General features: G+C 37.8%; 1 protein-coding gene across 5 annotated transcripts in view; it reads left to right on the top strand.

Annotated features, from left to right (window-relative positions):
- Nucleotides 1-14,263, top strand: part of LOC127580673 (homeodomain-interacting protein kinase 1-like) — a 90,564-nt gene that overhangs the window by 29,039 nt on the left and 47,262 nt on the right. For all 5 annotated transcript variants that reach the window (XM_052034366.1, XM_052034367.1, XM_052034370.1 and 2 more), the window contains one exon: nucleotides 12,573-12,696. In XM_052034366.1, the coding sequence (XP_051890326.1) occupies nucleotides 12,573-12,696 (124 nt within the window). The remainder of the gene's footprint in view (nucleotides 1-12,572; nucleotides 12,697-14,263) is intronic.

Below are 14,263 nucleotides of genomic sequence, written 5' to 3' on the forward strand. Positions count from 1 at the left end.
TCATCAGTCTGCATTATTTCTGTCTGTACAAATTTTGCTTGTTACCCCAAAGCTTTGTCACATTACGGTGGTATATACTAAGATTAAATATTTGAACATGTTTATGGGCATAAAGTTTACCACTGTTTTCACAATTCCAGAGTGACCTGTGACTAACATTACCACTGACACATCAAACAGGTGCCTTATCTCAAGCCATCCCTTAGTCTTCCGTGCACATATGCATTGAAGAACAAAATGCTTCACTGACCTTCATTTGTCTTTTTTTAAATTAGATGCAACAACTTTTAGTTCAAAAATGCACACTAAAATAGAGTTGTACAGCACAGAAACAAGCCTGGATCTTGGATTGAAAGTGAATGTAACCATTCATGATGAAGCATTACCTCAGTTCACAATCTGAAATTAAACATTTCTGATTTGTATGCCCTGGTAGCACGTTAGTTTTATCCAGTGAACTAAATGAGATTTTTTTTTTATATTTTAAAAGAATAGTATGTCACTGGAAACTTTCGTTTGGAGTTTGCCCTCAATTCTGAACTGCATCCTAAGAGTTGATAGCCTGGACTCAGTCAAAAGCAAAAGTCAGTTGAGGAGCTGAAGGGTGAAAATAGCTAACCAATATAACTTGTCTATCCAAGGATCCAAGTCAAATGAGTTCCAGTCTTCTTTCCATTGAGCATAAATCAATGGCACACAGATGGTTGAAATCTAATACAATGGTGTCACTGTATTTCCACAACAGTTGTAGCCAGACTAGACTGGTGTATTGCAAATAAATGACAGTTTACATCTCCACCTTTTCATTTGAAACCTTTGTCGGGTTGATAGGTGATTCGATACTTAATTCATTACATGGTGCTTTTGTTACTTGCATCTTGAGCATACACTAACATTTAAAATGAATTTAAGCCCTCATCTTTAAACACTTTTCATCACTTTGGTCTTGATGCATCTTGTCTTTTTATTTCCTATCACATTCTTTGGATATCCAGCTCGTCTGGCTTTGTGTGTGCTCTTTGCCTGCTGCCTTTACTACTCCCTGTCCCTTCCCAGTCTGTCCAAGTTACATTTTGGTCCTTCCACTACTAGCAGAGCCTTTAAACATAATCTTTGGAAATTCTTCTTAAACCCTTGTTATTACATTATTGTATTACTCAGTGTAAAAATATTTCAGAAAATATCTTTTCAGCCGTTCTGCTTTGCTTCCTTTATTTTGTAGTTTATTTTATCAATGTCCTTTTTTCACTCCCCTGCACCATCTTTTCAGTGCAAGAGAAAACGATTTGTTCTCTAATGACTTCAGAGCTTCCAACTGAAAATTTGAGGTTTTTCCCCCCTTTGTTCCAATGAGCCTCACTTTCAAATTGTAATAAAGATCAGAAATACAATATTGTACTAGTAGTGTTGTGTATTTCTAGTGATTCCTGGATTCTGCACCAAAATGCACTTTGGATTCTTTATTTTTATTTTAAATTGTTGGCTCTACAGTTTCACCAGCTGCTGTTACAATAAAACTCAGATAATCCTCCATCCAATTTTTTTTGGAAATCTCGTTGGTTTGGCATTTGTTCACCTGGTTGTGTTTCCCGTGCTCCCTTTAAATTCTCCAGGTCCGCTGGAACATTTATCTCTTTGTAACATCTTAAAAGGAAGCAAATTAAAAGTGTGATTAGTAAGAGTAATATCCAAAGCCTGGGAAATCTACCAATTCTGCACCACCAAAGCCCCACAGGTGCTAGTTTGTCAGTTTTACTGTACTTTGTTTTTGGTGCAATTCATGCAGTTTAATTTAGTTACATTTAGAATCTTTGTCTACTCAGATCTACTCGGTCTGTAAATTGAAATTGCTGACTTTAAGTAATATTAGGGTATATGTTGATATATACTCAGTTGTTTAGAACTGGAATTGGGGCTGTCTGAACTGACTGGCGTAATTGCCCTGTAATTTCCCCACTTGCAACTGGGGTTCTATGATTTGCTTAAAGTACATAATTTTTTTTTAAAAAATTGAGTATTTTGTGCTATTATGTGGAGTGAAGGGTGTGGATTTGATGGTTTGTTTTTTCTTCATCATCTCCTTTTGGTTGCACTTCTGGAAAAGAGGCCATAAGGATGTTGTATCTTCTAATGGCTACCTAAAAGCAACAGTGGTAAGGAGGACCTAAGTGGCACAGGACCTAAGTGTTATGAGGAGGCTAGGATGACATGATGAAAATTGTAATTATTACAGAAGTGTTACATACTTGATAGGTGAATTGTAGTGCACTGGAATTGCTAATTTCAGTAAATGCAACCTACTGACACCTGGTGTAGTTTGCATTTTCTAAATTCTGTACAGCTTAAACTTGCATTGTTAGTTTATAATGTATGGCTATAATTCAGTTCCATCTATTTTGTCTCTCTCAAAAAGAGCCATTAACTAGCAGTATTACTTTGCCTCACATTGAAGAAGTGCATCAAAAATTATTCCCCATAATTTTCACGTCCATGGTTTTAAAAAAAATTCAACAATTAAATTTATGATTGCAATAATGAATATTAAGGAATGGAATAGTCTTGTTGTTATCAGGTTTGATGCTCTAGTTTAACACCAGTCCCCATTGGGAAATTATAGGCCATTTAACCTCTTTGGCAAAATGGTGGAATCTATAATTGAAGATGAAATAGCTGGTCATTTAGAAAAGCTTCCTGTAATCAAACCAAGTTGTCATGGTTTTATGAAGGGTAAATAGTGTTTGAGAAACTTGCTGGAGTTTTTCAAAGATGTTCCAGGCAGAATCGATAGAGGGGAACCTGCAGATGTGTATTTGGATTTCCAGAAGGCACCCTGATGTTAAGACTCTTGAATGGACCTCTTGAACGATAACTATGAACTCTTGATCTCTCAATCTGTCTTGTCATGGCCTGTGAACTTTGTCTACCTGCACTGCACTTTCTCTGTAACTGTAACACTATATTCTGCATTCTTTCTTTCCTTTTGTATTATCTTGATTTATTTGCGTATGGAATGATCTGTCTGGATGGCATGCATACAAAAGCTTTCCGATGTATCTTGGTATGTGACAATAAAAAAAATATACTAGCGTGGATTGAAGACAGTTTATCACATTGAAGACAGTGTTGGAATAAATGTGGCCTTTTCTGGCTGGAAGGATGTAACTAGTTGATTGCTCCAGAGATCAGGGGGCTATGAAAAACTGGCACACGAGGATTTGCAATCTGGGGCAGATTGGCCATGATCATATTGAATGGTGGGGCAGGCTCGAGGAGTTAGGTCACCTACTCTTGCACCTGATTTCTTGCGCTCCAGAACTAGTTTTGCTCAGCTCTTTCCTCTGTCAATCCTTCCACTCTTCCCTGATAATGCAAGTGACCTTTTTATTAAGGTTCAGCAATTTTATTTGTAGAATGAACAATTGGAATTGAGCATATTCATGCCTGTCTCATCAGTTAAAGTTAAATAATTTAATATACTTGTAGCTTAAATAAAAACAGATGCAGGAAAGGGGAGGAAAGAAAAGAACAAGGAGGAAGATCTGTGATACGGTAGGGGGACCATAATAGGGTGAAGATGGGAGAAATGATAGGGGTTAGTAATGGGATATGTAAACAAGGAAGGGAAATGGGACTGATTGGATGCTCAGCTGTGAACTGGCATGGACCCGACCAGCTGATGGTGGCTTCCTGTGTCATAATAAGTAAAGTAGTAGAATAGAATTGATCAAAGCTTGATCTGTCATTATGTAAACATGCAGATGTGCACAGAGAATTGTGGATTATGTGTCCTGATTATATAAACTCTTGGATCTTTTTAAATTGGGTAATTGTTCTGCGCAGGCACTCTAAATATGATTACTTAATCAAACACGTATACGGAGAACATAACATAAGAGCAGAAACAAGTTGCACTTAAATCCATTTATTGTTATCTATAGTTTAATATATGGCTATATCAATTATTGCTCCATTTTCTGCTGCGTACTCAGTTAGGAATTCATTCTTCATTCCCGGATGTTTTTTTCCACCTTCTGCTTAGTTTTAACCTCTACATTTCTGCATTCACATTGGTTTTCTCCTTGCAAGTATTTGTGCATTTCAGAACAATTAATTGAAGCTTATTTTTTTTCCTCCTTGCCTTGGGCTATTAATCATTAGAATTTTGCAAAGTTTTAATAATTCAAATTATGGTATCAAAGTCAGTTGAGTTTATTTTCATATGAACAAGTACATGTTTGCATGGTGCAATGAAAAAAGAGCTTGCAGCAGCATCACAGGCACATAGCATCGTATAAGTAGCATTCACAAGAAAAACAAATTGTACACAATTTGTACAAGAAAGAACACAACTAAAATAAACAATCCATTTTAGTGCAAAGTGATCACACTGGTCATAGTGTTGCTAAACTATAGTGATTAGGGTTGTGCTGGTTGGTTAAAGGACCAAATGGTTGAAAGGAAGTAGCTGTTCTTGAATCTGGTGGTGTGGGACTTCATGCTTTTGTACCTCCTGCCTGATGGTAGGGGTGAGAAGAGGGCATGGCCTAGATGGTGGGGATCTTTTGGGCGTTGCCGCCTTGAGGCAGTGCTTCCTCGTAGATATCACTGATGGTGGGGAGGGATGTATCCGTGATGCATTGGGCTGAGTCCACTTCCTCTCTGCAGCTTCTTGCATTTCATACCAGACCATGATGCTTCCAGTCAGGATCGTCAAGATGTTCCCAATACTCAGCCAACCTAGTCCTACTGGGAACTTGTAAACCAATAAGCTATTTTGATAGTAATTCACCATACCCATAATTATAAATGAATTAGGAAATTAGTGAATGCAAGATTCTACTGTCTAATCAGAATATAGAAGGTAATCATTTACTTTAGAGATTTGAAGGTGACTTTGAAGATTTGAAGGTTTCTTCCATTGAAAATTATTTTGGTAACTGGAAGGGTGCTATTGACATTGTCATATAGCCCTTAAAGCTGACTTATGCATTTAAATAGGTTAAAGTTCAGGCATTGATGAGCAGAACGTGTGAGAGATGAGGGCAAACATTATCATCTACAAGTCTTCTTGTCATAACTTCAAAATTTAGAGTGATGAATGCGGATAATTGCAGGATTCTTCCTGCCACACTGAAAAGTTGGTACTGCTAAGCAATACTCTTAGTTTAACAGTGAAGTGCTAGTTTAGATTATTTTCCTAACTCTATAAATTGAGACATGAATCCATGCCCAATTGACTTGGAAGTGTGATACTAATGTCTACTGGTACAAAGCAAGTTATCGTGTTTCAGATTTTTTGGATGATTTATGTTGGCATGTAATTAGAGACGTTACATAAGAAGTACATCACATTTTGTTAATACTTGCCTGAAAGTTTAACCACTGAAATAATGCCGAATGATGGTTTTGAAAATGCTTGAAATGTATGTTAGGTATGCAGAATCTTAAAGGTGACCATCTTTCCCCTCCATGTGCTTTAATATACTATCTTGCTGGAATGTATCTCTTGTGTGCAATCACTACTCTGTTGCTCCACCTCAAACTTTTCTGGTCTGGATGTAGGGGATTTATCTTTCTGGCCTAAAATGCCCTGGACTCCAGTGGCATAACAATGGGGCCTGCTGCACCTTGACAAAGCCCCACCTCTGAAATACCCTAAAACGTTTAACAGTTGGTAAAGCCCTGCCCAGAGCTTTGCTGTAAAAAGCTAGTGAAGTTTTTAAATATTTGTGATTCAAAAACATAAGCTAATAAAGATGAAATACTGTAAAATTCTGTGTACAAATTGCACCTATGTACAAATTTCTACTACTCCCTTCCACGTCACCCCACCATTTTGTTTGAGGGGTAGGGTTCTATGGAGGGGAACATTTAGGAAAATTCTTTACTCAAAATCCCTTGCATCTTTCCACATGACTGTGTGATTTGCTCACTTTGTAAATGGGGCAGGCAGAATTGAAAAACAATCTGGGAATCGTGTAGGGTTTGAAAAATTTGCAAAGCAGAACTTGAAACTGGCTTCCTTGCATTCAGTGGACATCGTAGAGCAGATAAATACATTAAGCCTTCGTTATTGAGGAACTGATTGTGGTGGAGCATTCTAGCAGCAGGTGGGCATAACTCCAATGTCTGAGGCAAAGCGGTGGGTTAATCATGGTCCCAGCTGATGTCATGACCCATAGTTTGGGGAAGACTCATGGATATAGACGCCAATGTATAGTTTGTACAGTTATAACCATCGTTTTCTCCTCCACCTGCACATTTTTATAAATTGACACAATAAACAAGATTTAATGATTAATTTAAATTGCATCTGTACATAAGTTATTTAAGGGCATTCCATTTATATAAAGCTCTACAGATTTTCATTGGAATTACTAGGCTGCCATGTTTAACTTGACACAGGATCTGAGAGCTAATTTTCCCAGGTGTAACTGTCAGAATCTCAGCAAGATTTCCCAAAAAAAACTCAACTCTATTCCCAAAGGAGGCTAGTAGTGGAGCAAACTGTAGATTATGCTTTCTGAATCTTCTGGAAAGTTTGGGATTTTCACATTGAACTTGTGCAAGTGGGGAAAGTGCCCAGACTTCTACTTAAACAGAAATGCTGGACCAGCAGCAAAATCTAGGCAATAGGTTAATTAGAAATGCAAGTATTCTACCTTGTGAAATAATTTTTCAAGCACCACGTACACTTGGGACCTAAGTTGTTTGGAAGTAAATTGTCTTTAATACATGTGCCATTAACATCGTGGCTTTTCTAACATTTTATATTTGCTTGGAACTATAATGGGTTGAACCTTCTAATGTCCTTTTGAAGACCTTCTCAGTGAAGATGGGGTACTTAGGTGCAGCGGGTTGAACTTGTAATTGCTACCCGATGCAATATGAATGGTTCATGCTCAAATATGTATGCACAGTAATAAAATAACTTATTGACATTATAGTTTGCAGTCAGTATAATAAACATGACGTTTTCTGTGTCAGAATTATGATGCTTGCCTCTTTAAGACAACTTGGTGAGTTTGTCAAGGGCTGGTCTTTCCTGGATAGTGCTTATTTGTGGTGTTGGTCTTATAAATAAAACACAGCAAGCTTTTGTATTTGTCTAAACTTGGATTCAAAGTTTCACTATAAAGGTTAACACTTAAAACCTTAAACTTGTTTTAATTGACAAAACCAAATGGATTCAGTGAACCAAACTATTTTAAATTAATCTTGATTAACTTGCCAGAGTTTCACATGCTAGTAACAATTGGCAGCACAGTGGCGTAGCGGTTACCGCAACGCTATTACAGCGCCAGCGATTGGGGTTTGATTCCCATCGGCTGTCTATGTAAGGGTTTGTGCGTTCTCCCCGTGTCTGCGTGGGTTTCCTCCGGTGCTCCGATTTCCTCCCACATCTTAAAGACTTACAGGTAGGTTAATGTGGGGGTTTAAAATGGGCGGCGCGGACTTGTTGGGCCGGAAGGGCCTGCTACCACGCTGTAAATAAAATATTTAAAAAATTTAAAAAGCTCAGGATAAAATCTTTTTGAAGTGAACATGCTTGTATTCGTGCGTCATCTTTAAAAATCAGAAAATAAAAAGAACCAACATTTTGGAAATACAGTACAAAGAAATGGAAAACACTGGAAACATTCAGTAAGTCGGGCAGCATTAGTGGAAAGAAACAGATTCGATGTTTAGGTAAAAGACCTGCAGAACTGAGAAAGAGAACAAGTTACTTTAAGTTGCAGAGAAGGTGGGGAAATGAATGGAATAGATGTGGATTATGGTCCTATTCTCCTGTTATTTTCTCAGAGCCAACCACATTTTAATTTCAAATGTATATTTACTTTTGGAAACCTGATTTAAAGCCTCTGACTATTGGTGTACCACGGATCAGTGCTGGGACCCTTGCTGTTTGTTTTGTTCATTATGATTTGAATATGAATGTAGTATTTTGTTATGAATGTAGGAGGTACAAGTTTGCAGAGGACAAGAAAATTGGTGGTAGTGTTGATAGTGAGGAGGAGAGAGTGAGTCTTGGATTACAGAACAATATTGATCATCTGGTATGTCGAGCAAAGCAATGGCAAATGGAATTTAATCCTGATTGTGAGGTCTGAGAAGGCTAGGATATACACTGAATGATAGAACCCTAGGGAATACTGAGGAACCAGAGGGACCTTGAAAGTACAAGTCCATAGATTCCTAATAAGTGGCAGCACAGGTAGTTATGATGGTAAAGAAGGCAACACAGGATTGTGGCTTCATTAGCCAGGGCATAGAATATAAAACTTTGGTTAGGTCACAGCTTGAGTATTTTATGCAGCTTTGATTGTACTGGAAAAGGTGCAGTGGAGATTCACCAGGACATTGCCTGGGACGGAACCTTTCAGTTTTGAGGAGAGAATGTATAGGCTGGGTTTGTCTTCCTTGGAGTAGAGGAGGCTGAGGGGGGACCTGGTTGAGACGTACAAAATTATGACGGGCACGGATATTGAGAAACCTTAATCATAACAGACATCCTTAACCAGGTGGCATAGGTTTAAGGTGAAGAGTAAGAGGTTTAGAAGGGATTTGAGGTTGGTTGCAGTCTGAAAAAGACTTTCTGAGAAGGTGTTGGAGGCAGGTACACACACAACATCTAAGAAGTATCTGGACGAGCACTTGAATTGCCCAGGCATAGAATGCTATGGACTAAGTGCTGGTAAATAAAATTAGTGTAGATGGGTACTTGATGGTTGGCATAGACCTGGTGGGCTGAAGGGCATGTCTCTGTGCTGTATAACTCCATTTGCTTCTGGCACCCTTTCAGGCAGTGATTTCATGATCATCAGGTGCTGCATTCAGGACTTATCTTGTATTAATGGCCCACCTTCTGGTAGGGGGTGGGGCTGAAATTTTCTTTACTTCATAAAATCATAGGCAATTTTGAGCACCTTTCCTCCCAGAATGCATCAGTTAAACATTCTGTTAAATTTCAGCTGCATTGTGATGACCTATTTCATGAACTAGTCAATAAATGTCCTTGTGAAGTCTGTTACCAAGCTTGGGTCACTTTTTTTTAAACAAAAATTATTCATAAGAGCAGCACATAGACAACTGGCAAACAAATTCCTCCAGTGTTTACCACAGCTTATTGTTTACTATGACCCAAACGTATGTCATGCCTCTCAATCCTCTTGGTTTCAGATTGTTAACAGATATGTCATGTTGCATATCATTAAGCTTCTGTCCTGAACTTCAGTTACATTTAGTATTGTAAAATTTAATTAAAAGGTATTTTCCAGAATGGTGGTATTTTCTTTGGGGATCTGATATTGTCTTTTGACTATTAAAGTTGGAATTTCCTGGGAGCATTATGCAATCTAAAAGGGCAACCTACAAAATAAATTTTGAAAACAGTTTCAGCTTGCATTTTGGAGCAAACAAGGGCAAGCAGTTATTACGCATTCCAGAGCAAACAATTTTTCATACCTTGGCAGTGACACCTTCATACCTAGACATCTGCTTCCATTGTTGTTGCATGGTACATCCTTATTTCCCATTCAATTTAGCTTTATTTCTCTGGTTCAATTAGTTGATTCAAAGTGGGAGGGGTTAGTTTATTTGAATGATACTTGTCAACTTGCTGGCATAAAAGAACGATTTAATATTCCCTAAGCTGAATGTAACTCTGTGTCTACTTGAGCATGTAACCTAGAAAAATCTCTGGGCCAGGAAGAGATGTTCAGCCAAAAGAGAGGAGGAGGCAACAGCTTCCATTGTATCTCAAAGGATATGATGAGGGAGATTGTAGGATCTGTGCAGGTACTGCCAGTCCTTCTGACAAAAAATGTACCAGCTAGAATGCACCTCTGAGCCCTGCATTTCCACACTGAGCAGCTGCATTGCTTGCCCAGATCTGCCCTTGCAGTCAGCATCTCACTGCCGAGCCATGGGGGCATTCATTCCTGGGGAGGCCCCAGCAGAGGATAGGGGTTGGTGCCAGGTGATCTAGCACAGCAGTGCACAGTCTGAACAGATGTCTTTTTTTTGGAGTACAAATGGGTATGTACCATAATCAGTGTTCTATTGGGTGGCACTTGGTCAGATAATTTCAGATATTTCCAGGAGCACAAAGACCTTTTTATTTGTGTCTGGTAAATTAATGACTTAAACTTAAGGAGCTGAATGGTATATCTTGGTATTCTGTAATCTTAAACAAGCAACTACAAATAACGTAATATCTATATTGCACTTTTAATATTTGTTTTACAAGAGTGTTCAAAGGTATTTCACAGATGGGTAAAATAAAATGATGCCAAACCTGAAGAAGAATTGTTTGGAAGAACTAATGAAAAGGGATTTTAGGATCCTAAGTTAGTATCTAGTGTTACAGGGCTGTTGCTATGTCATTATCATAGCTCCATGATCTCTGAATTATTACTGAATTCGCAAGCCCCCTCTAAAATTGTCATGGCATAAGAATGCCAAAAATTGAACAGATTTTAGCTTGCATTGCTAGTGAAGTGATCTAATCAGGTATTTGCGTAGTACTTTTCCACTGTGGCTTTGGTCATGGTTTCTTATGTGATGATATCTTGCTTGTCTCTTAAATAGCTGCTGTTTTCTGTTTGATTTGTCAGCAGGCTGTATGGTCATTTGAAAAGGTACATGTTGTGCAAGTTAAAAATTAGCGTATTTTTCTCCTCCGTATAATGCATTTATTCTCACTGAAGGGGAAAGGACATATCTTGATCATCTGATGTTCCTTTTGAATGAGAATTCATTCTTACATTTGAGTAGTTGACCCACTTTAAATGTGTGCTTTTATTTCTAAAATTCTTAACAGTATAATTATCCTATTAATGTTCCAACCATGGGATTAACAGCAAGGGAGTTGATCAATCTGGTGCGAATTGTTCACTTTAATCCAGTATCCCAGTCTTTTCCTCCTGTATTTATTTTGAAATGTATCAAATTAAGAGTTGGTATACCTTGCCTCAGTAGCTTCTCAGTAGGCTTCAGTTGCCTCGGTAGGTACAGGCAACACCTGCCTTTGCGGGGTGGGGTCAGGGAATTTGCGTTCCTAGAAACTGGTCCATAGCATGATTTTCCATAATGTGAAGCCATGTTATCTGCACATGCATCAGGAAAAGTGAATTGAAAAAAAATTACTCTTTTTCTCAAATTCCACAAGAACGAATTTTATTTCATATTTCAAATTTTTGGGTAGTGATTTGTGAGTTCTACAAGGATGAATTTCCGTGACCCAGATAGTTGTAACGCTGGCATTACTTGTATTCCTCAGTTTACAATCAATCTACAATTTTTCACTTAATGGAACTTTTTCTAAGAAGGCATCCTTTTTGTAAATTGAGGAATGGCTTATTTATTATCAGTCAGTAAATACAGTTTCTATAATTTCAAATTGTTTGAAATTGGCTGCATATTCCGTACGTTTTAATGCAGAAAATAGTTCAATACACTGAGGGAAGAAAAAAAAATGGAACGTGGTTATTCAAAATTAACAACTAGGTGGGAGAGTTGGATAACTGAAAGTTTGCTCTGAACTGATCTTTGAAACCTTTTTTTTTAAAAAACAAAAAACTTTGATGCTCTTAACAGCATTGGAGGAATGGGGTGGAAGCAATAATAAAAAGCTAGTATGAAAAATGGACAGTGTGGGTGATGTTTCAAAACTGAAGGCCATGTTAAGATCGGATGGGTGAGGCTACAGAGGGCTTTTATCTCAAGGGCAAGGATTTTAAAAAATGACTGCAACGGAGCCATTCTAATTGGGTGTGGAGGGTGAATATTCACATTTGACTGTGGGAACAGGATAAAGGCAATTGACTTGTAAACTAATTTGAATTGATGTAGGATGGAAGGCTGGCAAAGAGGTCATTGGTATAATGGAGCAAAGATGATTTTAAAAAGTGTAATGTTTTTGCTTTGGAGCATGCAAAGTAGGGTTTTATTTTGATTGAACATGCAGTCAAGCACAGTTAACACAAGTATCTTTTTCTGAAAGCCTGGTTTGGCCTGAGGAAGTAATAGGGAGAGCATTAATGACAAGTGAGTGGGGGCTGAAGAACATTGCATTGATTTGTCTTTATTTTCAGTTATTTGTTCACAACTGTGGCAAATGGTGGAAATGAGCAGTAGTTTTAGCATGAATATTGTGACCTTACCTAGATGTAACATGCTTGTGAATGTTTGCCAAAATGAATTTTGCTTTGAAGTTTTTAAAAATAATTGCAGAACTTTCTGGCACTGTATTAAACAGAAATTAGTTATTTGGGAAGTTCTAACAAAAATATCGACTGTCTTAATTTGCCAGCCCATTCATTTCTTCTTGAATTTTTACTGATTTTTGAAGTTTTAAGAAGCATTTATTGCTTTAATTATGAATATTTTAAAAGAATAAGATGTCTGGCTGTTACAATATTTGATTTACTGGGACTGTTTGTAATTCCTTTTGTAATGGCAGTGGAACATTTGAAAAGATTAAACTAAAAAAATTATGGTGATTACACTTCAAAGCAATGCATATCAATCTTAAGTGAGTGGTACATTACATTTTGTTCCTCTTGTTTCAGAGCTCCTGAGATCATCCTTGGGCTACGATTCTGTGAAGCTATTGACATGTGGTCTCTAGGTTGTGTTATTGCAGAGATGTTTCTGGGATGGCCATTATATCCAGGTGCATCAGAGTATGATCAGGTATGCAAAGTCACAGAAGATCTGAAAAATCAATTTTTAAATATTTGTCTCTTCTGAATCATATTAAATTCATTTGGGAGGGGTTGCCTTTGGCTATTTTTGATCACAAGTGCCTTCTAAATTTTTTTTGTTTTCAAAGATGTAGCATTCGCGTCCCCCCCCCCCCCCCCCCCCCCGGTTGTAAATTAATTTTTCTCACCTTTTAATAATTCCAAGGCTGTTACTAATTTTTTCGTTGGCTACTCCATATTGTTGTGTAATGTTATGATCTTAGCCCCATCTAGAGGTGAAATACCCGTGGAATGTTGTTTACAATGTCTGTTTCTGAAGACATTTTGAGAAAGTTTACAGTATTTTCAAATTCCCATTTGTAGCTTTTCATTAGCATTGGGTTACATTACTTTGTTAAGCACAATGTTTAACAAAGCACATTTTGAGGCTGCTGATCTTATGACATTCCATGTTTACCACATTTCTTGCAGAAAGAAAACATGTTTTTAAGCAGCATTGAATAACACCATACTGTATTTTTCATCTCAATTGTAGCAGATAATGCCAGTTAGTGTATATCAAGGCATATCTGTCATGTGCTTTATAGATCTGCAGAGTAACAACAGAAATCTTGAAGATTTGTACTAACTTGTGTGAGTGGGTATTTAACTGCAGAAATAACTACTTTTGCTAGAAATGCTTAGGTCAGACAGGATTTGTGAAAAGAAACAAATTGGTAATCCTCATAATCAGAAATGAGAAAAATTTTTAGGGATGAAGTTTTAAGATGAAGAGAAAAGAGCTGGGGGTACAGTGCACAAAAAAGGTGTTGAAGGCAGAGATTAAATGACTAAAGAGTGCAGAGTGAGAGAGGAATTGGTGAATAACAAGTTGGGTCTGAAGGATACATAGAAACCACAGAAGAAAGTGAGGCTTGAATTGTGAAATGGAAAAGTTGAAAATGTTGTTTATCTGAAATTGAAAAGAACGAAACAAATGAAATTGGAAATACTCAGTGTTAGGCAGTATCTGTATGGAGAGAAATGGTGTTAATGCTCCAGGTTGACAACCTTTCATCAGAGCAAAGAAAAAATAGAAATTAAGCACACATTAAGTTGCAGAGAAGGGAGAGGGATGGAGAGAACAAAGGGAATATCTGTGATTGGGAGAGACCAGAAAAGACTTTGATACAGGTTGTGGTGGTGCTGGCTGAGAGAGGTTGATCACAGCTGGTCTGTCTGGAGGAGAGCTAAACAAGGTGTATGAGAATGGGGGGGGGGGAGGGGGGGAAGGGAGGGAGTGGAGTGGTGAGTGCTGAAGCTGAGGTTTGGTCTATAACCATTTACGTTGTGCAGTAGTTAAAATGTACATGGGTCATGGACTCCTCTGGATTGAAACTTTTGCATGAAAATCAAAAACTCCAGATGCTGGATTTCTGAACTAGAGTAAACTATAAGTATTCAGTAGGTCAGGCAGCATCTGTGGGGAGAGAAAAATTAATGATATAGGTTGACCTTTTATTGTAGCTGGCCAATTCTTATGCCAACTGGAAAGGCCGGTGAGCTGAAACCATGTA

Source organism: Pristis pectinata, chromosome 20 (assembly GCF_009764475.1).
Source record: "Pristis pectinata isolate sPriPec2 chromosome 20, sPriPec2.1.pri, whole genome shotgun sequence".
Classification (NCBI taxonomy): Eukaryota; Metazoa; Chordata; class Chondrichthyes; order Rhinopristiformes; family Pristidae; genus Pristis; species Pristis pectinata.